This window comes from Poecilia formosa, unplaced genomic scaffold, assembly GCF_000485575.1.
Source record: "Poecilia formosa unplaced genomic scaffold, Poecilia_formosa-5.1.2 Scaffold47, whole genome shotgun sequence".
NCBI classification, from domain to species: Eukaryota; Metazoa; Chordata; class Actinopteri; order Cyprinodontiformes; family Poeciliidae; genus Poecilia; species Poecilia formosa.
The window spans coordinates 9983-23374 of record NW_006799986.1 but is presented as its reverse complement, the minus strand read 5'-3'; the positions used below and the strand labels follow the sequence as shown (position 1 = coordinate 23374).

General features: G+C 40.7%; 1 protein-coding gene across 4 annotated transcripts in view; it reads left to right on the top strand.

Annotated features, from left to right (window-relative positions):
• Window positions 1-13392, top strand: part of LOC103138193 (melanophilin-like) — a 25929-nt gene that overhangs the window by 3510 nt on the left and 9027 nt on the right. For all 4 annotated transcript variants that reach the window (XR_001662121.1, XM_016671564.1, XM_016671565.1 and 1 more), the window contains exons 2-9: window positions 409-567; window positions 4528-4749; window positions 6652-6791; window positions 10150-10191; window positions 10636-10685; window positions 10882-10974; window positions 11288-11408; window positions 11872-12110. Coding sequence is in view for 3 of the 4 variants with exons in the window: in XM_016671564.1 (XP_016527050.1) it covers window positions 443-567; window positions 4528-4749; window positions 6652-6791; window positions 10150-10191; window positions 10636-10685; window positions 10882-10974; window positions 11288-11408; window positions 11872-12110 (1032 nt within the window). In the remaining variant the exon portion in view is untranslated. The remainder of the gene's footprint in view (window positions 1-408; window positions 568-4527; window positions 4750-6651; window positions 6792-10149; window positions 10192-10635; window positions 10686-10881; window positions 10975-11287; window positions 11409-11871; window positions 12111-13392) is intronic.

The following is a 13392-nucleotide window of genomic DNA, read 5'->3' as shown; positions in this document are numbered from 1 at the left end:
AACGGGAACAGCCCACGAGGTAGCAGCTGCATGTTAGCCACGAGCTGTTAGCTGCATGTTAGCCACGAGCTGTTAGCTGCATGTTAGCCACATGCTGTTAGCTGGATGTTAGCCACATGCTGTTAGCTGGATGTTAGCCACATGCTGTTAGCTGCATGTTGGCCACATGCTGTTAGCTGCATGTTAGCCACATTGAGTTGTTGCTGCTGAGACCTGCGGCCACTCTGCCTCAAGTCTCCTATTTAACCAGCTGCTAAGTCCATTTGGTGGATAAATTCAGATATTTCAGCCTTTATGTGTTTAAATTCTGTGTTTTCATTTCTTCCACAAATGGGTTATAATAACTTAATCTCCTTTTTCTTCACTGAATCTCAAAGAAAAAATTTTCAGCCTGCTGTCATCTGTCAGGTGTCATCATCAGCCATTTTTGTTCGCCGCCGCCATGCCAACCACTGCTGTGGGCAGGAAACTGGATTTGTCCAAACTGACAGATGAAGAGGCCAGACACGTGTGGGACGTCGTCCAGAGAGACTTCGACCTGCGGAGGAAAGAGGAGGACCGGCTTGGGTAAATTCAGAAATTAATTCTGATTATTAGTGATCAGAGGTGGAAAGCACTAATCATAAACATTAGCTATGCTAACGCTAAAGTGTTATGACAACATGGTATTTAGCTGAAGTTCCTGCTAAAGGGCTAAATTCTTCCATAATGAATAAAAGACACAACATAAATATAAATGTCTGAATAATTAAAAAAATTCTCAAGTCGATAATTAAAACTTCAACTCAAACTTTATTCATCAAAACAACCAAGAAAATTAGTGCTGGAAAAATGTACTTTTGTTGAAGCTAAGAGTGCTAAATGTCTGCAAAATTACCAAAACCACTAAATATAAAATTAGCTATGCTATCAGCGGGTTAGTGGACATGTGTCCATCATTGCTAATTATTTTAGTTTAATTAGTTATTTAGTTTTCAGCAGCTGTTGAGACGAATACAGGAGTCGATTAGCACCACATTATTTATCTGCTCAGCAGGAAGTTCAACTCTTTGAGGAGAAAACGACTTCTCTGACCGCATCATGTGAAGTGGAAAGTTTGGTGGAGGGAGGATCTTGGGGCTCAGCGGTGGTCAGCCTTTTACCAACCCAAGACATGTAGGGTTGGTAAAAGGTGACGGCTCACTTCCTGTTCCAACATGTCTGAACATGTTTAGAATGAATTGGAGCAGAAACCTGAACCAAGCCTTCCTGTCCAACATCAGTGTCTGACCTCATTAATATCAGTGTGGAAGAATGAACAAAAATCCCCCTAAACAAACTCCTGATGTCTGGAAGAACTTCATAGCAGATCTGACGATCCTGAAGCTGAGAGATATTAACCCTAAGAATTAATAAATAGCCAGACGACTGAGGGCTTCGCTAATATTATCATCTTCACTTCTGTGACCCCTGACCTCTGGAACCATTCTGGATCCAGGATTCACCTCCCTATATAGACAGAGGGGCGGGGCCAGCAGAGGACCTCACTGTCGGCCATTTTGTTAGCGATCTTGGCTAGCGCTCTGCTGCAGTTATTTGCTTCCATCTGAATGTTTGTTCCTGTGAAGCTGCTGCTGTTTCTTCCTCTGCGGTTCTGAATCGGTTCTGATCTTCATGTGGTTTCCACATAAAACTGTCCAAACCTCAGCAATAAAAACCAAATATGTTGGTTCACAGTTTGAAATATTTTTCTTTTTCTTTGGCGAGAGAAACAAAAAAGCAACAGGAGGCAAAATATTTTCTTTGTTTTCTGTTTTGAACAGAACCAAACAGGTTCTGCTCGGCCCACAGTGACAGAGTTCATGTTGTAAATACGTTTATTCACTTTTGTTTACAGAATCAGAAAATAAGCATCAGGTTCAGTTTATTAACTAAATTGAAAAACTGAAATAAATGTAAAACCTGATTCTGTCAGACTGAAACATAACTGAGCTTAAAGGAGGAATTATTGGAGTTAGAGTTTAATAAGTTTAACATTTCCTTCCTCCTCATCATCATCATCACTGCAGAGTCTGCTCCTCCGGTTTTATAATATTTAATGCTAACGACCACAGATCAGTGATCTGACCCGATTCCTCCAAACGACCCCTCTGTCAGCTGAAGGGTGTACTTACTTCTGTCATGACAGTAACAACCTGTGGCCTGAAAGGCTCATAAAAGCGTCCAGACGGTGGATCTTCAGAACCTCGATGAGTTCTGGTCTCATTTCCTCACGGCGTTAAAACTTCATTCATTTACTTACATAAAACAGGAAATGCCGTTTATGAGGAACGCCTTAAAAATGGTGAAGAACATTTTTTGATGGTGTTTGTCATAAAAATATCACAAACCAATTACTCTGAAACAGCTTTATTTTTTATGAAGAACACTGAACTGTGCATGAAAAGAAAACGGTTCCAGGTCAGAGTCTGGTCTGATGTTGGAGATGTTCCTGTTTTCGTGGCAGAATCAAACCTGCCCTGATGCTGATAACAGGAGGAGCTGCAGCCGTTTCTGAGAGTCTGGGTTTGTTTGGAAGCTGGAAACGTGAAACTGTCAGTCAGGCAGAGAAACGTCTGGCTGCTGGTCCCAGATTCCTCAGGTCTGCTGCGAAGCAGAAACTGCAGTTAATCACAAACGGCAGAACGGAGCCAGGTCAGAGGTCATACGTCTGAAAGCAGAAACTAGTTCACATAACATGAAGTTCAATATTATTTCACCAAAGGAAACTAGAAATGTAACTTTTTGGAACAATTTATCGTTCTAAAAAAACCTTTGACATCTGAGCTATCAGTTTTCCTGCCCGGTTCTGGTGCTTTAAACCTGATCAACAGCAGGAATTCAGCCATTTTTAGTCTTTTTTTATATTTATAAAAGTCATATTTTCACCATGTTTTTCATTCATTCATTAATCTCACAGTTTCAAACTAAATACTTAGTTCAAAGTTAAATATTAAATTAACCTTTAACTTCAAGCTAAATGTTTAGCCCAGAGCTACATATGTAGCTTAGGGTTAGCTTAGCTAGCTGTTTACTTAGCGGTGGCTAAACCCATCTGAGCGCTAACTGGAGTTTGTTCGCTTTGCTGTTTTCACTCAGTGAGTTTATTTCACCTGTCAGTTAAATTCTCTAAAACGAACCGCAGAACGTCTAAAAGCCGTTTTGTCCCGACATCCAGAGCTGGAGCCAGATTCACTCCTGAACTCGTCCTGGTGGCTTCATTGCTCTCTGCTCTGGAACCGTGGAATCAAATCCTGCGCTCCAGATTTGTGGGATTTGGAGTTTAATAGTACTGAGAATTTTCTGCTAATTTTACTTTTAAATCATGCAGAGTTTAAACCAAAGCAGCTGTGTGTATGATGGGTTGAGGAATCCTGAGCCATGTCCCACTGATCCCAGTGATATGAGCCATAATCTAACCAGTATGGTCCAAACAAAAGCCTCCAATAAGCAATAAAACTCCCCTGTTCCTTCAGGAATAGTTTATTTCTGTTTTTCAGCCAGGACATTTGGGGCTTGTTATCTGAATAGTTTCCCCTCTGCTGCAGCCAGCGTCTCTCCGAGGGAGGCTTTAACTTCTCCACCAATCAGACGCTTTACTTTCAGCTCTGCAGCAGAAAACATTGGGCTGGAGGCGGTGAAGTCATCAGAACGGCTGCAGGACGATGCAAAGATAAACTGCTTTTCTACACGTTTTCTCAGCTTTTGCTTCAGGACTTTTTCTGCTCTGCAGTTTCTCTGTAAACTTGATTGATTGTGTGAAGGAGTGAAAACAACATAATCCCACTTCTTCCCAGAAAATGTCTTCTTCTGCCTTTCATCAACTCTTCTTTGTTAGAAAAATAAGTCAAACGATAATCTGTGTGCTGCAGTCGTCCAGTTTGTTTGCTTAGCTGTAAAAGCTGCGATCAGCGGCTTGGAAACTCACTTTGAATTCATGTCTGCAGTTTGGAAGAGTTACTGCTGTTTCTGTTTTCCCTGGCTGAGTTGTGCTGGACACTGTTAGCGTAGCTTAGCATCATGCTAGACTCGTCCCTGTGGAATAAACTCACTAAGATGAATCTACTTTTCACACCAGGGTTTTATGGTGCAGTTCTGAGCACTCAGTATCTTACCTGCAGCAGGGAGATGGGCCTCATTTGAGAGAATCATGGATCCAAACTAAACAACTAGACAATTTAGGAGAGTTTAAATCATTTATACTAACTAAAATTTTAAGAAGAATCTATTGTTAGTTTTTAGACTTTAGTTTTTTCATGAAGTATTTCAAAGTTCATATGAATACTGAATTATTTAATGTTGACATTTCACAAATGAAAAAGAATCAGATCATGAGTGAGCCACTGCAGTGTGGCTGTTGTCCAAACTGTGATTTAGATACTGACTGCTCATGACTAATCCAAACAACCCAACAAAAGCAAACTGTTCTTAAAACATCAGGTGCTGAGTTTTGACTGAAAACATGGAGACGTCAGGATTTGTTGAAGGTTTCGCCTGGTTGTTTTCCAGCGAACTGAAGAGTAAAATAGAGAAAGAAGACACGAAGCGGGAGCTGCTGGGGAGCCGCAGCAGCCTGGCCGAGTCCTACTGCATCCGCTGCCTTCAGCCCTTCAGGTTCCTGGTCAACATCAAGCGTCAGTGTTTGGACTGCCAGCTTCACGTCTGCCGCTCCTGCAGCCGCTTCAGCAGGAGGGATCAGGGCTGGCTGTGTGAGCCCTGCCACCTGGCCAGGTAAAACGGCTCCAGCCTGTTCCTCAGGCCATCACACACCAGGAAGAGTTCAAATGTTATTCTTGAACTTTCTGACTCTGATTTGTCAAAGTTTCTCAGGTTTCTCAGTTGGACTCAGTGGAAGGAAAAATCGCTGAGAACAAACTGAAGTTTTGTTTCAAGGCAGATTTCTGCAGCTCATATAACATTCATGATTTACTGTCTCCCCAAATCGTTCTCTATGGGACGATGCCTGTCGCCTTTGTTTGCTGCACAGCTGAGACTCTAACTGGGAAATTATCTGGTGCTGTGACTTCATACCAGTTTACCAGATGTTTTAACCAACTAGATCAGTGGGGTCCAAAGTGGGTCCTGGAGGCATCCTGCATGTTTTACTCTCTCCCTGGTGGTAGAAGCAACCTTCTCATCAGGTCAGTGCTCTCCTCTAATGAGCCATCATTGGATCCAGGTGAGTTAAACCAGGGAGAGAGCTAACCTTAACCTGTTAAACCAGGGAGAGAACTAACCTTAACCTGTTAAACCAGGGAGATAACTAACCTTAACCCGTTAAACCAGGGAGATAACTAACCCTACCCCTCCAGGACCCACTGTGGGCTCCACTGAACTGAAGGACCAGAACCGTTTATCCTGAGGCTGAGCATCAAGACGTACAATCAGAGGCAGTGAGACGATGTTACAGCGTCACGTCTCCTGGATGACATCATCAGCTGTTGGCTAGCACTGTTGCCATGGTTACACATCAGAGCAAATGTCTACAAAAAGATCAAACCAGAGCTAACATAACAGAGCTACTAAAACATGCTGATGTTTGAGCTAAAAAACTAATTTAATTTTCTAATTTAGGGAATAATTAAAGATTAAAAGTTAGCTTTGTTTGCTGAGTTTAGTTAGCTAAGCTATTTAGCACAGCTTATGTAGCTTAGCTATGATAAACAGCTTAACTGAACTTGAATTTATTTCATTTGAGGGACAGTGAATATTAATGAATGTACAATATTTCTGCAAATACACCAGATTTAGCAAGATGCTAATTTCCATCAGTAGCTGCATTAAACAAACAAAATCACATTAACACAATACCATAACAATAACAACAAATACAAACAATATTAGGTCAATTTAAATTATTATTTATTTTAAATTTGATCTAAAATACCAAAAGTACAATGATAGCATTTACATAATAGCAGTAACTTAGCTTATGGACTTAAGCTTAATGCTATCAGATTTTAGCTTAGCTGCTCTTTTTGAGGAAATTTGTTTAGCTGCTAACAGCAGATGACTTGATTTATGTGGTTAGCATTATGAGCTATAAGCTAGTTACTATTAGCAATTAGCCTCTTTTCAACTTATTGAGGTTCAGCATACTAACATCATCTAAATTAGCTTTTTCAGTTTAGCTAGCTATGAGTTAAACAGCTTAAGCTAGTGGAAGCTAAAGTCAGCTAGGTGTTTGAGGTTTATTGTTGTTTTAAATATATTTTAGAAACACTCGGATGTTTAAGAATATAAAAATATTCCTTATTATTTCTCTGTTTCCAGTTGAAGGATATAACTGCCTAAATGTAATGAGTTCCTTCTGCTTCCTGCTGACGTCCAGCGTTTTTATGACATTTATGTGTGATTGTCCTGAGTTCCTGGTTTCCCCAGGATTACTTAAAAGCACATGAAGCACATGACTGACATCCTGGCTCTGCGTTTGAACAGAGACTCCTTACGTAACGCGTTCGGCTCACTCTGCAGCCATAAAAATTAATACATTTAGTTCCTTCCAGCTCCATGTGCAAACCATCATGCTATTGTTTTCTCTAAATGTTGCACCAGCAGTTCATGGCTCCACTTCTCCTCCAGAAACTTCTAGAAATGCTGGTTTGGTGTTTCTGATGCTGGTTTTTCTTCCAGGGTTCTGAGGATCGGTACGTTGGAGTGGTACCATGAGAACGTCCGGGCCCGATTCAAGCGCTTTGGCAGCGCCAAGGTGATGCGATCTCTGTTTAAGAGGCTGAGCGGGGAACACAGCCGCTCCCAGAGCGACCCCACAGGTCAGAGCTCCACTAATCTGGTTTAACTCGGCCAGAGATCAGCAGCTTAAAATCTTTGTTCCAAAATCTGCATGAAGTGAGTAAACACATGACACCACTTGACTCTAAAAACATTAAGCTCCCACTGATTAACTAAAACTGCTCAGCGGTTAAACAGTGTGGCTGCTGAATGGCTGCCAGGTCCAAGATGGCCGCATGAGGAGGGAAATAAACTAATCTTAAAACCACAAGAGTGTTAGGACGACCTTCAGTGGAAACGTGAACAAATTACCATCTGTTTCACTTCTCCCTCTGGAAGCCCTGAGGAGTTGCTGCTGGTCAAAAGTTCAATCTGCCGCAGCCAGAAAGCTCGGACGTGGAGTCAGGGAAGTCTGTTTGAGCTTAGCAGGAGAAATCCCCAGAAAATGAACGGCTTCGCTGAGAGTCAGCAGCTGCAAACTGTCAGGAAGCTGCAAGGAAAAAATGTGAAGCGAACTCCCACTGAGCTCAGTCAGTCACTGGTTTATGTGTGAACTGCATTATCAATGGTGGGAGCATTTCTGCTAATCTGCTCATAGCATGGCTAAGTGTTCATTTAGCGCTTTACTATTTTGCTAACGTTGAAAACGTTTTGCACATTTAGCTTCTGCTGAACTCTAAAGCACTAATTTATTGGACTGTTTTATAAACTATCAGGAGTTTTGGTTCTCAACTGTTCTTACATGTTTAATTCATGCTCTTATTCTGAAGGGAGTGAAGCTTCATTTCCTCTCCTCACGTCCTATTTTTTCTTCTAAGAAACTTTATTGAGCAAAAGGCAACGGACAAACAAACAGCCAGTCATTAAACAAGTATGCAAATGTTCAGATGTATCTTGGTATCAACATGAATTTAGCATGTTAGCATTAGCTTCCACTAAATACCATGTTGGTGTAGCACTTTAGCATTAGCTTAGCTAACATTTTGTTAGCGATGGATCAATAATAATCCGACAATAATCCACTGTGGATTATTGTCAGGATTTCAAAGACATTTGACTTTTATTTTGAGTATAAATGTTAATGAACTCAAGCTGACAGACTTTCAATGCTGCTTAAAAGTATTTGCACCCCTAAAGTTTTCTTCTGTTCTTACTTTTTGCTTAAATGTTTCAGTGCATCAATTATGTTAAAGACTGCACTTATCAGCTGCTGCAGGTGCAGCAAACAGTTATTAGATTCATGAAGAATTATTTTTCCCATTTAACTTGGTTTGGATATTTTTGTGTTGATGCTTTTTCACAGATCTGTATTTCTTTAACAAGAACAAAAAATAAAATACTGTAATTTTTAGGTTTAATTACAGTTGTTTTGTTTTTGTAAAATATTTGGTTCATTGTTGGAACATGGAAGGATAAATGCTTCGCTTCATGCGACCAAACCTCCTTCATTCAAACTGGGCAAACTGGGAGAAATGATTTTCACACAACAGATTTCATTACTTTAGAAGTGAGTCAGTCTGTAATTAAACTACTTTGCTTTTATCTTCATCCTTTAATTTGTCACACATCTGTTGGTTAAAACATTCAGTCTTCTGACAGTAACTCAGCAGGAAAAGCCAGATGTGACACAGGGATTTAATCTCCATTTTTCCTGTTTTTCTCATCGTCTCACCACAGCTGCTCTTCAGCTCTCAGGCTTTCTGCCCTCAACAACCAACTGGTGGCCTTCGCACTTCCTGTTTGCTCCTAAAGACACCAGAATCACAGACATTACTCTGGCAAAAAACATGTTTGAAGTCTAAGATGAAGCTGTTTGTTTAACTTTGTTTTCTCCTCAAAGACAAAATCCTTTGAGGATTTGTTTCATGATCTTAAGAACATAAAACACTAAAAATCTTCATTTCATGTTAATTTTAAAACTCAAAAGTTGTAAAAAATGTTCTAAATTATTTTATGTTAAACTATGGTACTGCTTGCTTGCTTCGAAGCTGCTAACTGTTAGCATAGCGTTAGCTACAGCTTGAAGCTAATTCTGCCAAGTTTCTTTATTTTCACAGCCTTTTAGCAGCTTTAACAGAAAAACTAAGTTATATTTAATTAAGGCCAGATTAATTATTTAATCATCTCATCTAGCTAATGCTAAAAGCAGATAGCAGAGATTTTGTGGTTTAGCTCATTGAGCTAAGACGAGGACTGTTAGCCTTTTAGCTCATCTGTATGAGCCAATCATTTTTCTCACCTCTATTTAGCTATAGCATTTTTAACAATATGGAGAGGTATACGTTTTAATTATTTTCTTCACTTTGAACAGATGAGCTAAGATCTTTAGCCTAGCACAAGCAGCTAGCTTAGCCTATGTAGCTAAGCTATGTTATATCAGTAGCATTTATGCCTTTGTAGTGTTTATTGCAACAAATTATGATAAACAGAATACTGACAAGGTAATGAATGATAGTTTTTATGATGCTTCAGAACAGATGGATTTTATTTGTACGGAGATAATTTAGTGCCAGAACTATGATCTAAATGGAACTTCAGTATCTATTTATAGTGACAGATTTTCTCATTTAAATGAAATATGTTCATGTTTGAACAGAAAATGTCGTAACAGTAGAAATAAAGTCTGAGGGAAACTCTGTGTTTTTGTTCAGTGTTAATCTCAGAGGAATGATGTGTTTTACATTTCATGAAGACGATAAATGGTTTCAGAAACTCGTTGTGTTTCATCAAGCTGCATTCAGAACATAGTAACCGGGTTTAGTTCAGCTGAAAGCGTTTTGATCTGCAGCAGCAGAGACTCTTGCTGACGCTGAGTCACCGACTGGCTCTCTGCGCCGAGCTGCAGCAGAAACGCTGGCTGCGCCGGCGGCCTTGTGATCTTCCTCACATGTCTCTGATTTTTGTGCCGGGCTCAGCGGAGCGAAGAGGAGGAGGCAGAAAGTTCTCATGTTCTCTGAGGAATGAGGCGTTATGATGATTATTATGAAACCGTCATGAACGCTAACAGAACTGGAACCGGCTCCGCATCACATGCTGCGACTCATGTGACCATCTGGATTAAATTCAACACGCATGACTCTACACACACACACACACACACACACAGGGAGTGTTGCTCTGCGGTCCGCCGGGCCCTCAGAGCTCGGAGGGAGTCCTGCTGTTAGCGTAGCCTGCTAACAGAGCTTCATTTAATCACAGCTGTTATTATCATGACTTCATGTAGAAATGACTCTTTAACCTGATGATCTGTCAGGATAATAAAACTTAACGTTGCTCTTCATCACTGCAGGAAATGTCAGATTATTGAAGAGTTTCTAATCATTTCTATGTGTGAGTTTAATCACAGCCAACATGGCCTCACTTCCTGTTCCTGCATGTTTCTTCCTGTTTGTGCTCCAGAGCGCCCAGAGTTTGACACCCGCAGCGAGCCGGAGCGCCACAGTGAGTTTATCCTCTAATATTTTCCGTTAAGATGATTTTCCAGGCTGATCCAGTCCAACAGTTCGATCGGGACCCGGTTCGATCAGTGTTTATTTCTACACGGTTCTGATCGGTCGGTTCCGTCCGTCTGCCTCCATTTTGTTTGTCCAGTTTGAGCTCAGACGGAAACATCCCGACTGTGATCACAGTTATTTCATTAGTTTGCATGAAACTGATTAAATGTTTGTTTCTTCCTGCTCCTTTCAAACAGGAAGATAGCAAACTAATTACTTTGTTCTTGACATGTATGCTGTTTTTCTCTGTTATACCTTTTGCTTGTTCTCTTGTAAAAACCTGAAATAAACAAAATAAATCTGAGGTTTTCATGTGAAGCTCAGAGCTGACAGGTTCAGTCTGCAGGAATTAGTTATGGTAGCTTCATAACTCCATGATGTCTGTCTGTAGGTGGATATGAGGATCTCAGCCTGGAGGCAGCCGACTCTCCAAACCTGCAGGTACCAACCGTTTCACCTCGTTGTTATTGCTGCTACTGAGGCAACAGGGGCTCAGTTATAATAATAATAATAATAATTATTATTATTATTATAGAACAGCCACAGAAACATGTAAATCTGAATAAAATGCTTCAAACTGGATATTTTCCTGTTTCTCCATCCTGAATACTGGTGATGATGATGATTCTCTCTGAAGATGAAGAAGGCCAAACGGAGGTTGACTGTTGATCCCGTTGATTTCGTCCTCGGCTTCGATTATTCAGCAAACTCCAGACCTCAGGAGGATCAGGTAGCGGATCAGACACCAGTACTCCCAGTACAGACACCAGTACTCCCAGTACAGACACCAGTACTCCCAGTACAGACACCAGTACTCCCATTATAAACTAACTCGAACTAGTTTTAGATCAACTTTGATTTACTTTAGTCGATCTGATCTCTGATGTTTCTTCTTTCTTCCTCTGTTTTTTTGAATTCATCTTCTAAATAAAAAACATGAACCTGAAATTTGTGATCATGTGAAGAAGTTTCTAGTCTCCATGTTGAAGGAGGGACGGCGGCCATTTTGTCCAGACTGACGTCCGTGTCCTCGTGGCCTGCAGGCCTCCGGCGTTCAGGACGCGATGGGCTCGATGCTGGCTGAGCCCGACATGCAGGACAATGTCCACCAGAACCTCCAGCAGGACAGCCAGAGCCTGGACCTGGACATGCATAATCAGCACGGTGAGGTCCCAGTTTGACCCGTTAGTGAAGGTATAACTGGGCATTATTTTTTCAAACTAAATATTCAGTTTAGGATCTAAGTAATTAACTCCCTTATTAAATCAGACTAAATATTTTATTAAGTATTCAGTTTGCTAAATGAATATTTAGTTTGTAAACTAAATATTCAGCTTACCTAAATATTCTGATTGAAACTTTGACATTGATGAATGAATGAAAGAATGAAATGGTGAAAATATGACTGAAAATGAATCCCTGTTTTTTCTTTCATGACAGATTAAATAATTCAGATTATTGCTGTCAGTGTTTTTGCTCCAGAACCTCGTCCAGTCCTCCCAGTACTGGACCCGGTCCCAGCAGGTCCGGCCCAATGTCAGATGTCCAGAACCCAGATCTCCACTTCAGACTCTATGGGCTCAGCCAGCAGGTCAAAGGTCATGACAGGACTCCTCTGTGTGTCCAGATGAAATGGCGTATGCGGAGACCCGCACCGGCCCGTCCCGCTCCGTGTCCCGGCTCAGCTACTCGTCCTGCGGCAGCGGCAGCATCGGCCTGCGGGGTGGCAGCAGCTTCCTGCCCAGCCTGGACGACTCCGAGGCCGAGGATGACCTTTGCCCCCGGGTCCCGGCGTACCGGTCCCACCTGGACCCCGGCAGCCACGCGTCTCAGGAGAGCCTGAGCTCAGCCGGCGCAACGCCGCAGGTCCAGTAATCATCCAGCAGATAGAGCCAATCGCTTTGATCACCAATAAATCCTGTTTGGTTTTACAGGCTTTTGTTCCACATCATTCTGAGTTTGGCAGCGTTTAGGCTCCTTATATAAACACGCGTCGGCCCGGAACGTTAAAATCTGTTTTATTCTTAACAGATTTCACAACCTCTGAATTCTCCACATTTGTCACGTTATTCCCATGAACCTCGACGATTTTATGTGACAAACCAAAAGAAGGTCAACCTGTGAAACTGAATGGAGGTCAGACATGTTTATGTTCATTTACTGCTAAAAGTTTAATCCACAAATCTGATAATAGCAGAGCTAATGTGTCATTTAGCGGTTTAGCATTTTTCTAACTTTAAAAATGTTTAGCGCACTTAGCTTCCCCATAGTTCATTTCCAGGTCAATTCTAAAGCAGTAATTTACTTGGTTGTTCTGTAAACATTTAGTTAAATTAAGTTCAACATCATTGTTGCTGTTTTAGTTTTTGATTGTTCAGAATTTGTCAAATAATTAGATGTTTATATTCATGTATGGAGTTAGATTTGTTTCACAATTATTCAATCAAAAAAAAATCATGTCAAAGCAAAAATAACTTAGTTTTTTTTTTTACTTTTTTTTGGTTGAAACTTTGACTTGGAGAAATATATTTAGCCAAACACACCCGGCCCCTAAAAGCAACACTTCCTTCCCTACCCGACCTTCTCTGATTCAACACTTGCTGGTCTCTCCATCCTCATGCTCTGATCGTCTCTAGCAGCTGGAGGAATCAGTAAGACCTACAAGCCTGTCCTGCTTCAGCTGCACTCTGCTGGTCATACTAGGATGGGGAGTTAGGAGAACACCAATTTAATTTAATATCATAACACAGCAAAAAAAAAAAGGTTCAAACAAAAAAAAAAGTTTCAATCAAAAAAAAAGTTTCAACCAAAAAAAAGAGACTCAACCAAAAAAAAAGTAAAAAAAAAAAACTTAGTTATTTTTGCTTTGACATGATTTTTTTTGATTGAATAATTGTGAAACAAATCTAACTCCATACATGAATATAAACATCTAATTATTTGACAAATTCTGAACAATCAAAAACTAAACCAGGAACAATGATGTTGAACTGAATTTGACTAAATGTTTGCAGAACAACCGAGTAAATTACTGCTTTAGAATTGACCTGGAAATGAACTATGGGGAAGCTAAGTGCGCTAAACATTTTTTAAGTTAGAAAAATGCTAAACCGCTAAATGACACATTATCTCTGCTATTATCAGATTT